Source organism: Meleagris gallopavo, chromosome 3 (genome assembly GCF_000146605.3).
Source record: "Meleagris gallopavo isolate NT-WF06-2002-E0010 breed Aviagen turkey brand Nicholas breeding stock chromosome 3, Turkey_5.1, whole genome shotgun sequence".
In the NCBI taxonomy this organism is placed as follows: Eukaryota; Metazoa; Chordata; class Aves; order Galliformes; family Phasianidae; genus Meleagris; species Meleagris gallopavo.
Window position 1 is genome coordinate 33344142 of NC_015013.2, and position 16764 is coordinate 33360905.

At 38.4% G+C, this 16764-nt stretch overlaps 1 protein-coding gene across 1 annotated transcript; it reads left to right on the top strand.

Annotated features, from left to right (window-relative positions):
* Positions 1–182: 182 nt before the first annotated feature.
* EXOC3 (exocyst complex component 3) lies at positions 183–16662 on the top strand. Its single transcript, XM_003204884.4, has 12 exons — positions 183–1269; positions 3286–3505; positions 4520–5201; positions 9018–9135; positions 10102–10227; positions 10392–10492; positions 10890–11000; positions 11703–11853; positions 13187–13309; positions 14601–14762; positions 15372–15499; positions 15942–16662. Exons 1-12 carry the CDS (start codon positions 964–966, stop codon positions 16111–16113), a joined length of 2400 nt encoding a protein of 799 aa, XP_003204932.2. The 5' UTR covers positions 183–963; the 3' UTR covers positions 16114–16662.
* The last annotated feature ends 102 nt before the right edge of the window (positions 16663–16764 follow it).

The following is a 16764-nucleotide window of genomic DNA, read 5'->3' on the forward strand; positions in this document are numbered from 1 at the left end:
CAGCGGGCAGTGAGGTGCTGGCACAGCTGCCCAGAGAAGCTGTCGGTGCCCCCATCCCTGGAGACTCAAGGCCAGGTTGGATGGGGGCCCTGGGCAGCTGAGCTGATGGGGGGCAGCCCTGCCCACAGCACGGGTGGGGATGGGTGGGCTTCCAACCCAAACCACCCTATGATTCTGACAGCCCTTCCTAACAGGAGGCATTGGGTCAGGCTTTCCAGATCTTCACTCTGTGGCCATTCCTTCCCATTTGGAAGGAATCAGGAATTCCAGATTCATTTCTTAGGTTTTAGTGGATACCATGATCTTCCGTCTTTGGTCATTAGGATCGTTTTCTACTTTCTCCTAAATAGCTTGAGAAAGCGGGTCTGCCTGAGAGCCAGCTAATTTTATCTTTTCTGCTTTTAATGTCTATTACTTGTTTACATGCATGCCGTGATTTAACTACAAATTTTGCTGCAGACTCAGGTAAAGTATTTCATTAATTTTTCCCTGCATACCTGCACTTGTGATGGACTGATACTGTAAGAAGAGGAAATAGAGTGCGGGAAAAAATCTTCTATCAAAAATCTAAACAAAAGTGCTTTATAGTTAAGTCTTCGGGTTTAGATCTTCCATGGTTATGTTTCTTTCCACTGCTGATACCAAATTTGAGCTACTGCGAGGGGACTATAGATGTCTCACTTCCAATGGGTTTAAGTTCTTCAATAGTTTGTGCTTTGAGCAGCCAGCAGATTCTTGCACCCTTTTAATAGGCAAACCTACCCTAGGTTACATAGTGCTTGTTTTATAAATGAATATTTGCTTTTCTTTAGTTATTTTTATCATTTTTTGATATGTGCTTCCATAGAGCAAGATAAATACAAAATGCTAAGCAGAGAACATTTTGGGTAATGAAACAGAGCTAAGTGACTTCAAATGTGATTCTTGTGTAATTTGAGTTCCTATTTTTTGTAATGCTTTCTAATGACGCTTCTGTCAAGTTGCACCATTTTTATTGCTAAAGTTTTCCCCCTAGTTAAGTTTGAAATGTTGGAGAGCCATCAAGTGAAAGTGTACGTTCTAAAAACGTTATGTTTATTTTCAGTGCTGTTGAATTATGAAGGCATATTGAGGTCCCAGTCAGCCATGGAGGAAACGGATAGGGAAGCAGTTGCAACAGCCGTTCAAAGGGTGGCTGGAATGCTTCAGCGTCCTGATCAGCTGGATAAAGTGGAGCAGTATCGCAGGAGGGAAGCTCGTAAGAAGGCTTCAGTGGAAGCTCGACTCAAGGTACGCAGTATGGGATGAGTTGTCCTTTCTTTTTTTTCCTTCTAACATTTTCATTCAAATAGTTTTATATCATGGACTCGAATTTTTGGTCTGAGTGCAAAAGAGAAGTTTTGCATCCTGAAACGAATGTGATCAAATGTTTTATATCCTTTTGAAGTTTTGTTCAAGCATTTCAAATGTTCTTTCGACCTGTAGCTTATACAGTTTATCCACAGACAGGTTCCCTCCCGCATTGTAGCCCGTCAGCCAGCAAATGTTGTGACAGTAGAATATTGAACGTGTAACAAAACTTGATGATTGACTCTGAAAAAACGATCGGTGCTGAAAATGTGTTTTATTTGAGCTTATAGTTGATGATATCTTAATCTTTCAAATTGCGCATGGCGATGTCATTGAAGGAGAAAAGGTTTCTTGAGTCCTTGCTAAAGGACTCAAAAAATCTGAGGATTCTTGTAAGTTTCTGTCCACAGTGCAGCCTTGAAAATAGCCTGCATTCCTTCTTGGCATAATAGTAATAACTATACTTACAATAACAACAACAACAAAAAAAAAAACACGAAGGTAGTGAAAGCAGTTATATTCAGGGTGCCACTCTTTATAGTGGATTATAGCTCCATGGAGCTCTAAGGAGATCAGGCTGCAAGGATGCCAGCGTGTGTAGCTTGATGCTGAGGGCTGTCACTTGAGGGGTAAAAAAACAAAACTGAAGTACTGAGCACTGTTCCCAGTTTTGTTTGGGTTTTATATAAGTGATGGTCAGTCCAGTCTAAGGTGAATACGTATTGTAGGAGGAAAAGTCTGCATGCTATACCTCTACTTTCCTACAATCCCCCATTGATTGTTGAAAGGCAAACTGAACATCTGGATGGGTGTCTGTTGTTTGAGATTTCTTTGTCTGTTTGAGTCAGTGACAAAGATTAGTTGATGGTTGCTGTATTAACGTAAGTTTCTGCAGAAGTTAAATATGTACGAATTTGAATTTGCGAAACTTGGAAGAATAAATTGAAAAACTGAATCAGAGGGACTGAATGTTAAATCATTGTATCATTTGTAAACTACAGCCAGCTTTAGAAACTTGTCTTCCCTCGGTGTTGAAGTACCACACTGCATTTCAGTACCCTAGGTACCTCAGTAGGGGAAAATTTGTTAATGCAGCAGTTCTGTAGACAGATAGTGTATAAAAATGCCGTGCCACTGCTTGACTGTGCTGAGTTTGACAAAAAAAAATGCTTTTTTATCAGTAAAATCAGTGTATCGTAATTTGGAAGTACATAAACAATTGTGGCTTAAGATTGACTGCGTTTTCCTGGGATGTTCCCTTTACGTTTAAAACACAGTAAATGTTGTTCATAGCTACCAGGATTTCCTCTTTGGCTTCTAGTAACAGACAAAAACAAACCCGTGACAACTCAGGCCTTTTGACCTTACATGTACAGCAAAAGTTATGGCCAGAGCCGAGCTAAACTGTGTGTGCTTCATTGCTTTACAGTTTGCTTCAAGTCCTTGAGTTCAGCAATGGAATTTTCGCTTGTGCCTGGCTTTTGGCTCATCTTTTGAACTCTGTTATTTCCAGTTTCATTTTCTCTTGCCTGATTTCATCGTAGTTTTTAATTAAAAAGCATATTTTTTAAGAAGATAGCTACCTAAAACGTGGATGTGATATGATTTCTTTCATGAAGATATGCTTTATAATGCATGTTAGTAATATGTCAAGACTTTAAAATGATATTCAGGAGTAATGGCCCATTTGAAGAGTCCTTATTTCAAGTACTGCCTGTCACAAGAGAGAGCTGTATCAATGATCTTGCTGTATGCCATGACAATCTAGTAGTTGCCTTGTCAATCTACTTGTTTTACATGGACCAAACATCTAGTGTTTTTTGTTGCTTTTTTTTAATATGGCCATACTAGATACTGCTATCTAAGTAAAAATTTTTGGAGAGATATTGAAAATACAGTACTTAGAATGCATTATGGTTAACGTGAGAGCTCTTTGTCTTTTTGTTTGCGTTCAAGGCAGCAATCCAGTCGCAGCTAGATGGAGTACGGACTGGTTTAAGTCAACTGCACAATGCACTGAATGATGTAAAGGACATTCAGCAGTCTTTGATAGATGTCAATAAAGACTGGAGACAGAGCATCAACGCCATTGAAAACCTCAAGGACGTTAAGGATGCTGTAGTGCAACATAGCCAGCTGGCAGCTGCTGTAGAAAATCTCAAGAACATATTTTCAGGTAATCTTCTATTCTTTATGTAATCTGTGACTGTCTTAAAGCACTTCAAAGTGGTACAAACCATGTGGCTATTGAATGATGTGGGAAACTTTAAACCTTGCTGGGAACGAAGAATTAAAGAGAAATCAGTGGATGTTGTTTTCAGCAAAGTAATATTTCATCTAAATTTCTGTGTAAGAGCTTCCAATCTGGGTTATCTTCATCATCAGTAGAAGTCAATAAGAAGCTTCTTGTTTGTGATTAGTAGCTGGAATCATATTTTTAGTGTAGAAATCTGAACTACGCAAGCAGCATTTACAGAAAGTTCAGATGTATGTGAAATATGCTGGGTACCTTCAGCAGGACTTGGGTAACAGTAGTCCCAGGTGATCTTCGGAGGCAAATAAGTTTGCAAGCAAATGCAGAATGTCAAGGAGCAAGATCTCCAGTCAGAGGGTTCCCTAGCAGTCTTTCTCACACAGCAGTTAAGAACCTCAAAGATGATTTGTATTTCTACTTAAAGTAACATCCAGCAAAGAACAACGAATTTTTGTATGTTCCAGTGCTAATTTGTTTCAGGGATGTTGTTTTAGTTTACCCCCATGAATGCAGTTGAGACCTGAATGCAGCATTTTGTTTTCTAGTATCCTGAGAGGCTTTGGGTGTGAGGTTTTTCCCCTGAGATCGTTACAAAGTAGAGTTGATGATAACTTCCCTCTCAGTGAACCAAATGTTTTTGTTGCAAATTAAATGTTTTTTTTACCAAATTTTATGATTGTAACTGTCTTAATGTGCTTTTATTATTATTATTTGATTGCCAGATTTTATCACTATCTGCTGTTCTTGTGACATTTTCTCCATTTTTCTTCTTCTTGCCACTGAATCCTAATCCTATCCTGTATTGTTCCTTTAATACTGAATGTAGTTTTCCCATTTGCTTCCTAGTGCTCACATTGTCTTGAGTTTATCTTTGGAATTTTGATTTATTTTTATTTTTTTTTACCTCTTATTCTTCTTTTTTTGCCTTTGTTGCAGTTCCAGAGATAGTAAGGGAGACCCAAGATCTGATTGAGCGAGGGGAACTTCTGCAAGCTCATCGGAAACTGATGGATTTGGAGTGCTCTCGTGATAACCTGATGTATGAGCAGTATCGCATGGACAGCAAAAACACACATGACATGAACCTCATCCATACGTACTTTGGGGAAATGCAGAAACTTTCTGAGGAGTTGGCCAAGCAGTTGTGGATGGTGGTTCAGAGATTTCTTGTTACGGTCCGTCGAGATCCGACCTTGCTTGTTTCTGTTGTTAGGATAATTGAAAGGGAGGAAAAAATTGACAGGCGCATGTTAGACCGGAAAAAACAAACTGGGTTCATACCTCCTGGCAGGCCAAAGAAATGGAAGGAAAATATGTTCAACATTTTGGAAAGAACTGTGAGCATACGAATTGAAGGCACTCAAGCAGATAGTAGAGGATCTGACAAAATGTGGCTTGTGCGTCATCTAGAAATCATACGTAAATACGTCCTTGATGACCTTCTGGTGGCTAAAACCCTACTGGATCAATGCTTTCCCCCACACTATGACATTTTCAAAAGATTGCTAAGCATGTACCATCAGGCTTTGTCCACCCGCATGCAAGAGCTTGCTGCAGAGGATCTGGAAGCAAATGAGATTGTTAGCCTTCTAACTTGGGTTTTAAATACTTACAAAAGGTAAAGTCCCATTTATCTTTCTGTGAGAAAAGTTGAGGACTAGCATACAAACACAGTCTGTGTACTAATAATTGCATGTCTGTTAACAGAATAGAATATAAATAAGATACAGCTGTTTATTAAAAAAAAAGAGTAATAATAGTAAAGGACTGTTGATACTTGTTAGTGCCTTTTACTTTCTGGAAGCTACCCCTTAAAACTTCTCCAGGTTTTCTAGTACATGGTTTTGAGTTGCTTTGTAAGCCTGAGGCTTTAACGCAGTTCCAGAGCAGCGTGGAGCTGCTGTCAGCCTAAAACAGTGTGTTTGTGCACTGTTTGGTGATGAACTGGGGAGAGCAGAGGAGACGGAGAGCTTGTGAATGTGGAGCAAAATGTTTTTTGTTGGGCATAGCCCCAGTAAATTAGGGTGATTATTTACTTTCTATTGTTCTCCTTTGCAGAGCGTGGGACTGTTTAAGTGTAGCTTCATGACTGTTAAATGGAAAGAATGTAGTAACTTCCTCCAGATTTTATCTGGGTTTTACCGTGTGACAGTTTGTTTCTTTAGAAGAATTTCTGCCCATAGGTTCTCTCCTGTGATGCTGTCAAAGTCGTGTCTTTTGTGTGTCGTGATATGTTGAAATAATGTAAGGGTTGGGTCTGTCCTCTCATTCTTCTGATAGAAACAGCTCAAGTGGCAGTGTTTTATTTTTTGCTGACACATAGTTACTAAGCAACTGATTTCTTTGGGAAAAAGTACTGCTAGCTTTTTGTGCTTTATGACTAACCTTGTTCTCAATAGCTGGCAGTGACTCAGAATCTGCACTGTGTATGGTTTTTGCTGCCTTTGATTGTTTGATCTCACTGTTTCAACAGATAGAGATCTGGGTAGATTTAGAGTATATCACCATTCAGGAAATAGGTTGGAGATACAACTGTTCCAGGGAGTTTTTATGACCTGTTTTAAGATATATTTTGGCTTACTCTTTGCTTCACTTTATGCTGTGACATTCTTCTGCTTTTTTTCCCTATAGGGAACATCCAGGAGGAGCCCCTAATGCATGTTTAATACATGAGCCAGAAGGGTATACTTGAGATGCAGCTGATAAGATAAAGGAGCTGAGTTCATTGGCTTTCTCTTCATTATTACTAGAGGGCCAGAGGAATGAAGCAATGAATGTAAATCTGAAATGTGGGACTCCCTCTTCCTATGGGGGCATTGTCTGGGCAGAAATCCTGCTCCCAGGTTTTTCATTTACAGCCTTGGGCTGATGTTCCACTGAGACAGTTCTTGGTCTAAAAACTGTCAGTGAGGAAACACCTCAGGAGAAGTTGAGGGCTCTGAGTGTCTCTCCAAGCTGAGAAGCCTGAGAGGGCAGCACAGTAATTGTGTTCTTTTAGGTTACAACAGAGCAATATATAGATGGTAATTAGCTTGTGTAGAGGGTGGTGGAATCTGCACGTGGGTGGGAAAATTGAAGTATTCCAGTTGGATTCTTGCAAAACTTAACCAAATCTCAGTTGCTGGGCATCTCTTAACAGTACAATGAACAATTCTCTATAGAGATCTGAGTATAATAAACTGTGCTGACTTGTATGACATCACAAAAACTTCCACGAATTCATGAAAACTTCTGTGAAACCAGTTTAACCTTCTTTTTCCTGAATCAAAAATAAGCTCTACATTCCTATTCACTTGTGTGGAAAATAGTTTTGTCCTTTCTAATCTTTCTTTACTTTTAATAAATGTAGTTGAACATCATAGAGGATATAGGAACTTGTATTTTGTTCATGCTCATTACAACTGTATTTCTAAACCAGCTGAGAAGGTAGAAGCCAATAAAGGGATGCCTTGAGCACTCTTTTCTATGTAATGAATTGATAAGAAGATGGTGTGTAACTTCTGTTTATAATTTTGAAGGACAAGAATATAGAATACATTCTGCTGAAGTAGAAAGTGATCATTTTGTAAGCTCTTTTTAGAACTAGATTCCATTCATAGCTCAGGAATAGTGATCTTCACGTGGATAAAAGCCACTACTGTTTGAGTGGGATGCAGTTTTTACTGTGCTAATATATTTGTCTCTCATCATCTCGTCAATGAGAGTTTTGAAAACATACTACAGTTACTGAACCTGCCCTAGGTTGGGATCAGAGCTCTAATCTGTGCTTTAGAAAAATCTAGGTTGTGTAAGATTCTGACGATGCCCTTGTTCATGACATCGTTCTATTAGATGCTACAATCAAGTGTTGCTAAAACTGCTGAGAAGAGAGTTGAGCAGCATTGCTGCAGTTAGTGTCAGCGATCTCCACGCTAATGAATGGGAAGCACAGTGCTGTGTATCTGGACGACGTCCCAGAGCTGAACACCTTTCTTACAAGATGCAGCAGAGTTGGCGTCAAGCCTGCCATGAAAGGCAGAATAAAAGTTTTCTTGTGTTAGTTTCCAGGGAATACAATTCTGGCTGAAAGCTCAACTCGATTATGAGTGTTTTGTGATGGGAAATAACCCTTTCCAGTGGTTAGAAGCCTCCTGGCAAGGGTTGTGTTATTGTTTCCTTTGTAACAGTTGGGAAAGGAATATTTCATAGAAAGTCTTTGAGGACTGAAAGTAAGGATCTGTGGTCTTTGTTCTATGGCTTCAGTTGGTGTGCCTTAAGAAAAGTTTGATGTTTCTGTGGCCTTGTGAAGTAGGGATAATGGTGGTTAATGAGATTAGAAATACTTTCTAATACAGCATAGCACCATAACCAGCTTCTCGTTTACCCCATATGACTCTAGAACAGGTCCTGCTACTACTATTATTGTGTTCTTTATGTGAACAGCAATGGAGTGGGATCCAGCTTTCTGAGAAGCTTGAGCCTCTTAATATCTTCAGTCTCCTTTCCTGCACCTCAGAATGACGTTACAAATGTAAAGGGCTCAGTTGCGCTGGATTCTATGCCTTCAAAGACAACATGTTTGTATTGTTTCCTTAGCGATTAGGTAGGATGTCTCTAGGGCTGCAGTGGTTTTTGTGATGTGGAAGCACTGCTGAGCTGACTCGCTGCATGTCCCCAAAGGACACCTCGAATTTGCAGAAATTTAGAAACTAAAACTTGGAGAACTGAACTTTTTTTTTCTTTCCCTCACTGAGTATATTTGCATCAGTTGTTAATGAAGTGCTCTGAGGAGTGTAGTTTTGCTTTATTTATTTATTTATAAGCTCAAAATATTAAGGATTCTTGCTATTTTTATGCTTTGACATAGCAAGCAATTTCTAGAAATCTTATTTAGAGGAAAAATCTCATTGTGAGGTATTAGTTTTCCATAAACCTTTTAAAAATGTTCTTGAGGGTTTTTCTAATCCTATGCGATCAGCAAATACAGCCAGCAGTGCTGTTATGGTACTGGAGCCCTGCTGTACCCTTTTGATTTACCTTGTAAGATGTCTTCTCTTGTAGCAGGTGTATTCTCTACCAATGCAAGAAGCAGTGCTAGGTTTTATTTGAGTGTACTTTAGTTCTAATGGGGAAGTAAAGTAGCACAACAGAAGGTCTTTGAGAAGCTCTGCTCAAAACTTGAAAAGGTTAATATTTAAATATTTTAAAATATTTAAAATGCCTTTAACACTTTTTATGAACGTATGCTGGGCTAAAGCTCCTTAGATCCTATTTTTTCATATAGTTTTATGTCCATTCCAGAAAGTTCTTAATAGTGGCAATAAGTACGTTTACAAAGAATGTAAAAACTCCTTGGTGATCAGACCGAAAAAGCTATGTAGTTTTTAACTTTCATCTCATTTTCCTTTGCTGATCTGAAATATTGTGGCATGTTTTGTTTTGTTTTTAAACTCAGTACAGAGATGATGGGGAATTCAGAGCTGTCTCCTGAAGTGGATGCAAATTCTCTGAATCTTTTGCTTTCACAAAATGTGGTGGATGAGCTTCTCAGCAAGTACATGTCAACACTTACTGTAAGTAGTAATAATTCAAAGATTCCTTCATATGAGTGCATGGCCACACAGGTGCCTTAGTACTCAAAGTGCTGTACTTCCATCGGAGGAAAAGACAAACGTGAACTCAGTGCCTTTACTTGTATGAATCTTCACGTAGTACATGCAGCTTGGTTTATAAGGTTATAATCAGAGAATTCTATGGATGTAAATCATGAAGTTTCAAGGAATAATTGTCATTTACAGACCGCAGTAACCACGTTTTGTTAGAAAGTGGGGAATTCCAGTCTTTGTACTTAGAAACTTCAGAACTCACAGCACTCATAGTTAACGTATTACTAGACTTAGAAGCTGCTGATTCCTGCTTGGTTCTTGTAGTAACTTGGTCAACATTTGATACCGATGTGATCTTTTCAAGGTAATCAGGATGCTCATGGGACATATTTGCCAGTCTTTTTCATTTAATGCTTGTCAGCTGCCTAAGCAGAGCATTTCCTTTTGTGCATGCCTTTTCAAGTGCGTTTTAAATACGAAAACGCTGCATCTTGCTTGCAACAGGTGACACTTCATCTTTTTTAAACTACAAGTCATCAAACATTGGTTGGCTACACAGCAAAGGAATCAGTACGTGGTTGCCAGGCTTTTAAAGGATTTTTTTTTTAAAGATTCAATGTTGTTTGCCTCTTACACTGGCTATTGGGGTATGTGAAACTTTGGACTGGGTGTTCTTGTATTGTTCAGTTGAATTCCTAAGTCTGGGAGCTCTGCCAGGCAGAGGAGGGAGGTCTTTAGCTGTTTTAATTTGTTAGATACTAAAACATGCCTAGTAACCATAACCAGTTGAACTTGATGCCCATCTCATCTTGTTATCTGTTACTGCACTTCTCTATGACTGCTATTCCTAATATTGCAATATTTTATTTTGCTTTTATTGTGGTGCTGGATTAAACAATCTCTGCTTTCTCTTGGTTGCTTTATTTGATGTAGTCTAACATCATTGGCTGGCTAAGGAAAGCACTGGAGACAGATAAAAAAGACTGGGTAAAAGAAACTGAGCCAGAAGCAGATCAAGATGGGTACTACCAGACTACGCTCCCAGCTATTGTTTTTCAGGTATAAGAAAACTTGTTTATTCTAGAAAAAAAGAAATGCAGAGGAGTTTTTGGTTGGTTGGTTATTTATTTATTTATTTAAATAAAATTGGTGCCAGTAACTGTTCTTTTACTTACCATTGAGGTAGGCCTGCCTTAACAACTAAACTTTTTCCCTTAACGTAGATGTTTGAACAGAATCTTCAGGTAGCTGCTCAGATAAGTGAAGATTTGAAAACAAAGGTACTCCTTCTATGCCTTCAACAAATGAATTCATTTCTAACCAGGTAAAACAATTTTTAAAGTATACTTTGTCTTGCCTCCAGTTGTCTTTATTGCTTTGTTTTCCTGGGGATGTTTCTTTATTTCTTTACCAAGAAATAAAGCTTTTCTTTCCTTTTCTTTTCTTCCTTCCTTCACCGGAGAAGTTCTGTGTTGGTGAGTGGTGCTATGAGTTCCTCTTTGGCTCTAGTTTTTGGAGTCAGTTCCTCTTTCTTTGATATTTCAAACTGGTAATCCTTTCTCATAACAGAGAAACAGAGAGGCGAAACATCGCATGAGCAACAAGCCCTTGAAAATACTTTTGTAGATAAATGTCAAGTCTTTATGGAGCATTCGATTCTACAGTGTGTAGTTACTACAGATTTTGTGTCTTCTTAATGTTGTTCTTTGTATGTGTTACAGATACAAAGATGAAGCACAGTTTTACAAAGAAGAACATCTTAAAAATCGCCAGTATCCTCAATGCTATGTTCAGTACATGATTGCAGTCATCAACAACTGTCAAACTTTTAAGTAAGTCTGTATGCTAGATTTAACTTGTAATACTACACATTCCCAGGACTTTCTTGGATTTTTATATACAAAGAGGGTTTTAGGTGAGATAGTTTAGCTGACTAAAGAAAGCCAATAGGTTTAAATGTATTTAACATTTTAGGAAGCAAACCTTGTTACCCCTGTTGGCAAACCAAATCACGTTCACCTGTGAAAAGCCACTCTCCTTTCAGAATTGCAATTGTCTGTTTCAATTTATCTGGGACCAGTTATCTTTTCTTACATTTGTTCTCTCGCAGTCCACCTTCAAGCACTGTGATCAAGGTGGATGAAACGGAGGACATTAAGGGTATAGTTAACTTCATTTAGAATGTTAAAGCAGGAGGAAAAAATCCTCATTGCTCATGTTTCAAAACAAAAAAAAGTCCTTCATATGTTTCAGAGTTCATCAATCCAGTCTCTCGTTCATCTCTTTCTGCTGCCATTCTCCCGTCTACAAATGAGCAGTAGTTCTTATTTTTTTTAAGCAACATACAAGTAAGTTAGTGTGGTCACTGGAAAGTCATGCTGAGGAGTCACTAAAGGCTTCCAAAGCAAGCAGAAAACATTGTTTCACCTTGCAAAAGTAAGACTGGTATGTCTGTTTCTGTTCATGCATTCGGAAAATTTAGAAGCAATGCATCTTCTTCAGTGGATGATGAAAGGCCTTGTTATTTGTCACAGAGAATCTATTATCAGTCTGAAAAGAAAATACTTGAAAGTTGAAATGGAAGAGACATTATCAAGCAGTCATGCAAGCATGGATGCGATTTTAGACATCATTGCCAAAGAAGGATGCTCTAGCCTGCTAGATGAAGTCTTCATGGATTTAGAGGTTGGAACTTTTTTCCTCAAAAAAACAACAAAAACACAAAAAGCATTATTTCCTAGGAAAATAATTCAGGAATGATCTAGGTATGAAATGTCCTGATTGCTGAACGTGTGCTAGCAAAATGCAAGGAAATTTCATTGGTACAGTTTGAGTGTCGGAGACTGAAAGGATTTTTGATTGTATTTCATGGGATTGTTTCAGGCAGGTGCTTTGTAATAGTGAATGTAAGTATATTTTAGGAGAGTATACGCAGTCAAATAATTGCACAGCTGCATTGTAACAATTATTTGCTACTGATCAGTAAGCTGCTATCTTTGTACAGGTGCCTTAAGGAGAACCATTAAGATTGTTGATTGACAGTAAAGATTGTCAGTTTCTGACTGATAAATTCAGTTCAGGAATTCTGGCTTCTGATAGAATCCTCCTAAAAAAGGGAAAGGGTGGGGGGGGCTTTGTATAATTTAAGAGGAATTGGAAATGTGGGCAGGAAGGTGGAGAAATGAGAGAGATGTGGAAGGAAGAAAGATGTTCGGAGTATTCTGGTTGTGAATGACATTTTGAAATGATTCACAGTAAGAAAGATGTGGGGGCACTGTTATTCTAAACCTGGAGCTCTTCAGCAAGACCTTTAGTTTTTTTTGTTATCTGTGTCATTTGATTATGAAGAAGCACTCAACCCACTCAAATAATTTTAAAGAATGCTCATTTAACTTGAAGCTTTGTGTCTCCTCTAGCATTTGTACAATGCTTTGATACGCAGATTATTTTCACTGGGAAGAGGAAACAAGATAGCAGACCTGTGTGGGTGTTGAGAATACTGGAATTCCATATTACAGAGTTCTGGGAAAGTCATAAAGCACCTAGGCTGCCAGATTTGGTACAGACACAAGGACGTTGTGGCACCATGAATAGCCAGTAGCAGCTCAAGGGTACAAGCACCAAATTTCATTCTTGCAACAGTTTAAAGGTGCATTGTGTTAAACTGGAATTGTCCTCCTAAGGCAACTTTGTTCTTGGACCTTAATTTTTTTTATTCACCATAGACTTTTAGATAAGGAAAATCCTAAAGGATTTTGGAGAACTTGTGAAATAAATGCTTAGGTTAGTGCAGTTGGTTTACACACACAACTGGTGTGTACATCAAGGTAGCACTCTATGGCAGCTGTAGTTCTGACAATCCATCACATCATTTTTCTGTGTTGTTTGTTCTGGTTGAAGGAATGTAATTCAGAAATATATAACACTTAAAATTGTTTCCTTATTTTTCTTAATTGCACTGATCTGATGAAAAGTGTCAAAAACCTCATCTCATCAATTGTAATTGTTATCTTCTCAGCCCCATCTGAATGAGCTGATGACAAAGAAGTGGTTGTTGGGGTCTAATGCTGTGGGAACTATTTGTGTCACTGTAGAGGATTATTTTAATGACTTTGCAAAAATAAAAAAGCCTTATAAAAAGGTAGGTGCAAAATATTCTACAGTACCTTCCTAATATACTCTGAATGTCCTTTTGGTTTGTTTTTTATGGATACCGTATGGAATGTAGAATTAGAATACAGACATAGAAATTCTGAATTGATTCATCACTGGAAATTAAACTGTAATCGTATTGCATTAGTCTGAATTGAGCATTTCTCATCTGTTTTGTTCACAGCCATCTGATGTTTTCAGAGAGAGATTAGACTTGCAGGACTTAATACAGAAAATATATTGTAATGTTACTAAATTGTATTTTTACCAGCTTGAATTTTCACATCAGAAGTTTATAGATAGATATGTAATTAGCTTTGTTTGCCTGCAATTATTTTTTCCTTGCACACTTAAAGTACATATTAAAACAATACATTAAGATGGCAAGGCATTGTGAAGTTGGCAACATGAGGTTGACCAAATGCATAATATATGTTAAAATGCTGATAAAGCAGTATGTTAGGTGGTCTTAATATATTTTTCCTATGGTCTGTCAAAGGATTTTTTCTTTTCATTAGCCTTGAATTTTTAGTATTATTCTTCCTAGTTTTGTCCTTTACTGAATTGAAGTCAATTTGTGTGTAGATAAGGTAGTGTGTCTTAAAATTACTCCCAGCAGTTTAGGGAATACTTGAAGTTAGCAAGATCACCTTTTAACGTGTTCGCCTTCGGGATCTAGAGATACTGGAGGCCTTGAAGTACATGAATTATAAGAATTTTCAGTCCAGGAAAAGTATACAAAAGAAGTGAGGTGGTCACAGAACTAGTCTATATCCATGGAACAGTTTTCCAGGACTGATTTGTTACTGTGAGGTAATTGTGCTTGACATGAGCTTCTTCAGTCATTAATACCAATCTCAGAGATCATGTGTGTTTCATCTTGCAGAAGTTTTAGTGTTTATTGCCACCTCAGGGAGAAAAAAAGTCAAACACAACTTTTGGCATTCATTATACCTGCTATTTGATTGCATCCCAGCAAAAGTTTCCTAGACAACACACCTGATGTTCCAGCATCAGTAGGACATGCTTGTCTTTCCCTGAAGTTAAAACGTTCTTGATTAACTCAGTTCTGAAAGTTCAGGTTTTAAAAGCCATGTGAACAGAGCAGGTTTTCACTTCAGTTAGCATCATGAAAATCTGAGGCCATTCCAAGTATATTATATTAGTGAAAGCCGTATTCTGGTGATAAAGCACAAAAACGTGTTTCAAAGCTTAATCATTGCTCTGAATGGGGACTTTGGCAGTTATCACTGGCATAAGCCACCACTTCTTTCTTTCAGACGATGACTATGGAGGCCCATCGAAAGGTGGTTGTGGAGTACATCAGGGCAATCATGTTAAAACGTATCTCTTTCAAGAATGCCGAAGAGAGGAAAGAGGGCGCAGAAAAAATGATCAAAGAAGCCGAACAGTTCAGATTTCTGTTTAGGAAGCTTGCATCCGTGAGTATTTGTTTCAATAATGATGTTAACTTGGTAATTTATAACAATTCTGAATAAAAGCGCATTGCTTGGGAATAACAGCTAGAGTTAGATCTCTGTATCTCCTACATGTGGGTGAATAGTGAGTAACAAGAATGCCATGTGGGGCATGGACAGAGTTCATGAGCAAACACAAGCTCACTGCTAAAGCAGTCTCTGAATGGCCTCGTAGTGGCACATTTTTACATAAACTTTAAGGGGAGACCTGGCTTTCACATCAGTTATTTGTAATGTTTGTGTTGCAGATTAACAACAGTTATAGACCAGAATACAGAGTTGTGTGGATAAATATGACGTTTGTCAGATGTGGCTTCCTTTACTGATACTCTGGAGATAATGACTGCAGATGAGGAGGAGTAGGGAAATGCAGAAGAGAAGAGGCTTAATGTGACAATTCGCAAACATTTTTGTCTTAATGGCTAAAGTTTCCACTCTTCAGGGAATTTAACAGCATTGTCGGACAAAATAAGAATAATACGAATTAAATAATTGTGTATAAATATTGGGGGGGTTGCTTTCTTTAGTCATTTTTTAATTGTTTTATTATTTTTTTTAATTATTATTTTCCAGGGATCTGGAGAGGACACTGAAGGACTTTGTGGTATTATTGAAGCCATTGCAGAGGTTATCAAACTAACTGATCCTTCCCTGCTCTATCTGGAAGTTTCAACTTTAGTCAGTAAATACCCAGATATCAGGTAATTCTCTTTGCCTTCAAAGTCAAAATAGGTAATATCCTAATTTCTTTGTAACAATGCGATAATTTTAAAACAGTGCTTAGTATGTTCATGTTAATCGTATTTTGAAATGTAGCTGCTTTTTTTTAATAATGCTAATAGCAAATGTACATGTCTTGGACTAGGAGGTATATGCGTTTAATTACTCATTGGTATGGCAAAGAAATAATGAGACTATTCTATTCTGTTGTGTTTTGAGAGGGTGAAATGCATCCTAGATTCCTAAGCGTAGCCAGAAATAGTGCCTTATAGATAGCTGAAAAAGCCAGTTCTTTGTGACCAGAGATCTGATTAAGAATTAGAGGTCCACACTGACAGTGAGTGAAAGGATGATCTGTGATATTTCTAGCACAATGTTACTTCTGCAAGAACCAATGCCAGCCTTACCTTTTTTCTTTGGCAGGGATGACCACATTGCAGCTTTGCTGACGGTGAGAGGAGATGCCAGCAGAGATATGAAGCAGACTATCATTGAGACTTTGGATCAAGGGCCAAGCCAACCCAATCCAAACTACGTGCCAATTTTTAAAGAAATTACAGTTCCTACTCTAAATGTGGCAAAACTTCTTAAGTAACGGACAGCTCTGTTCATGTGTTGTTACTGGCATGGGATTGACAGGTGTGAAATAGTGAAATATTTGAGGGCGAGTTTGGCAGTGCTATTTCAAGTAACGTTCAGTGCACACTAGGTATGTTTCTTTCTCAAGGTCGGGATATGGGATATAATCAGAAAAACTTCTGCAGGTGCTGATACTGCTCTCAGCAAATACATTTCTAGTTGTGAAATATGGCATTGCAAACGTTTAAAGATACTTACATTGAAAATAACACAGCTGGGGCAGTGCTGGGTGTGTATTCTTCCCGAGCCCTCGTCCCATGGCACAGCACTGGGTGTACATTAACGTCCCCCTTCCACTCCCACCTTTTGCTTGGTGTATGTAATTACTTTGGTGTAAAATAGTTTATGGCAAAAACGTTAATTATGGAGCCAGCTTCCTGGCCACGGGGCTGTAGAGGGAATCGATAAATAGCTAAGAAGGGTGTGAGGTACAAAATGTCTTCTTTGTGGATTCCCTAAAAAGAGCACACGAAGCACCACTTGTTCAATAAAACGCTAAACCACGGCCGCGTTCTGCTGCGTGTTCTGTGTTTTGGCTGAGGGGGAACGAACTTTTAGATTTAAAAGCTAATTTTAACACAGGAGGCGCCGGACCCGCGCCGCCTTA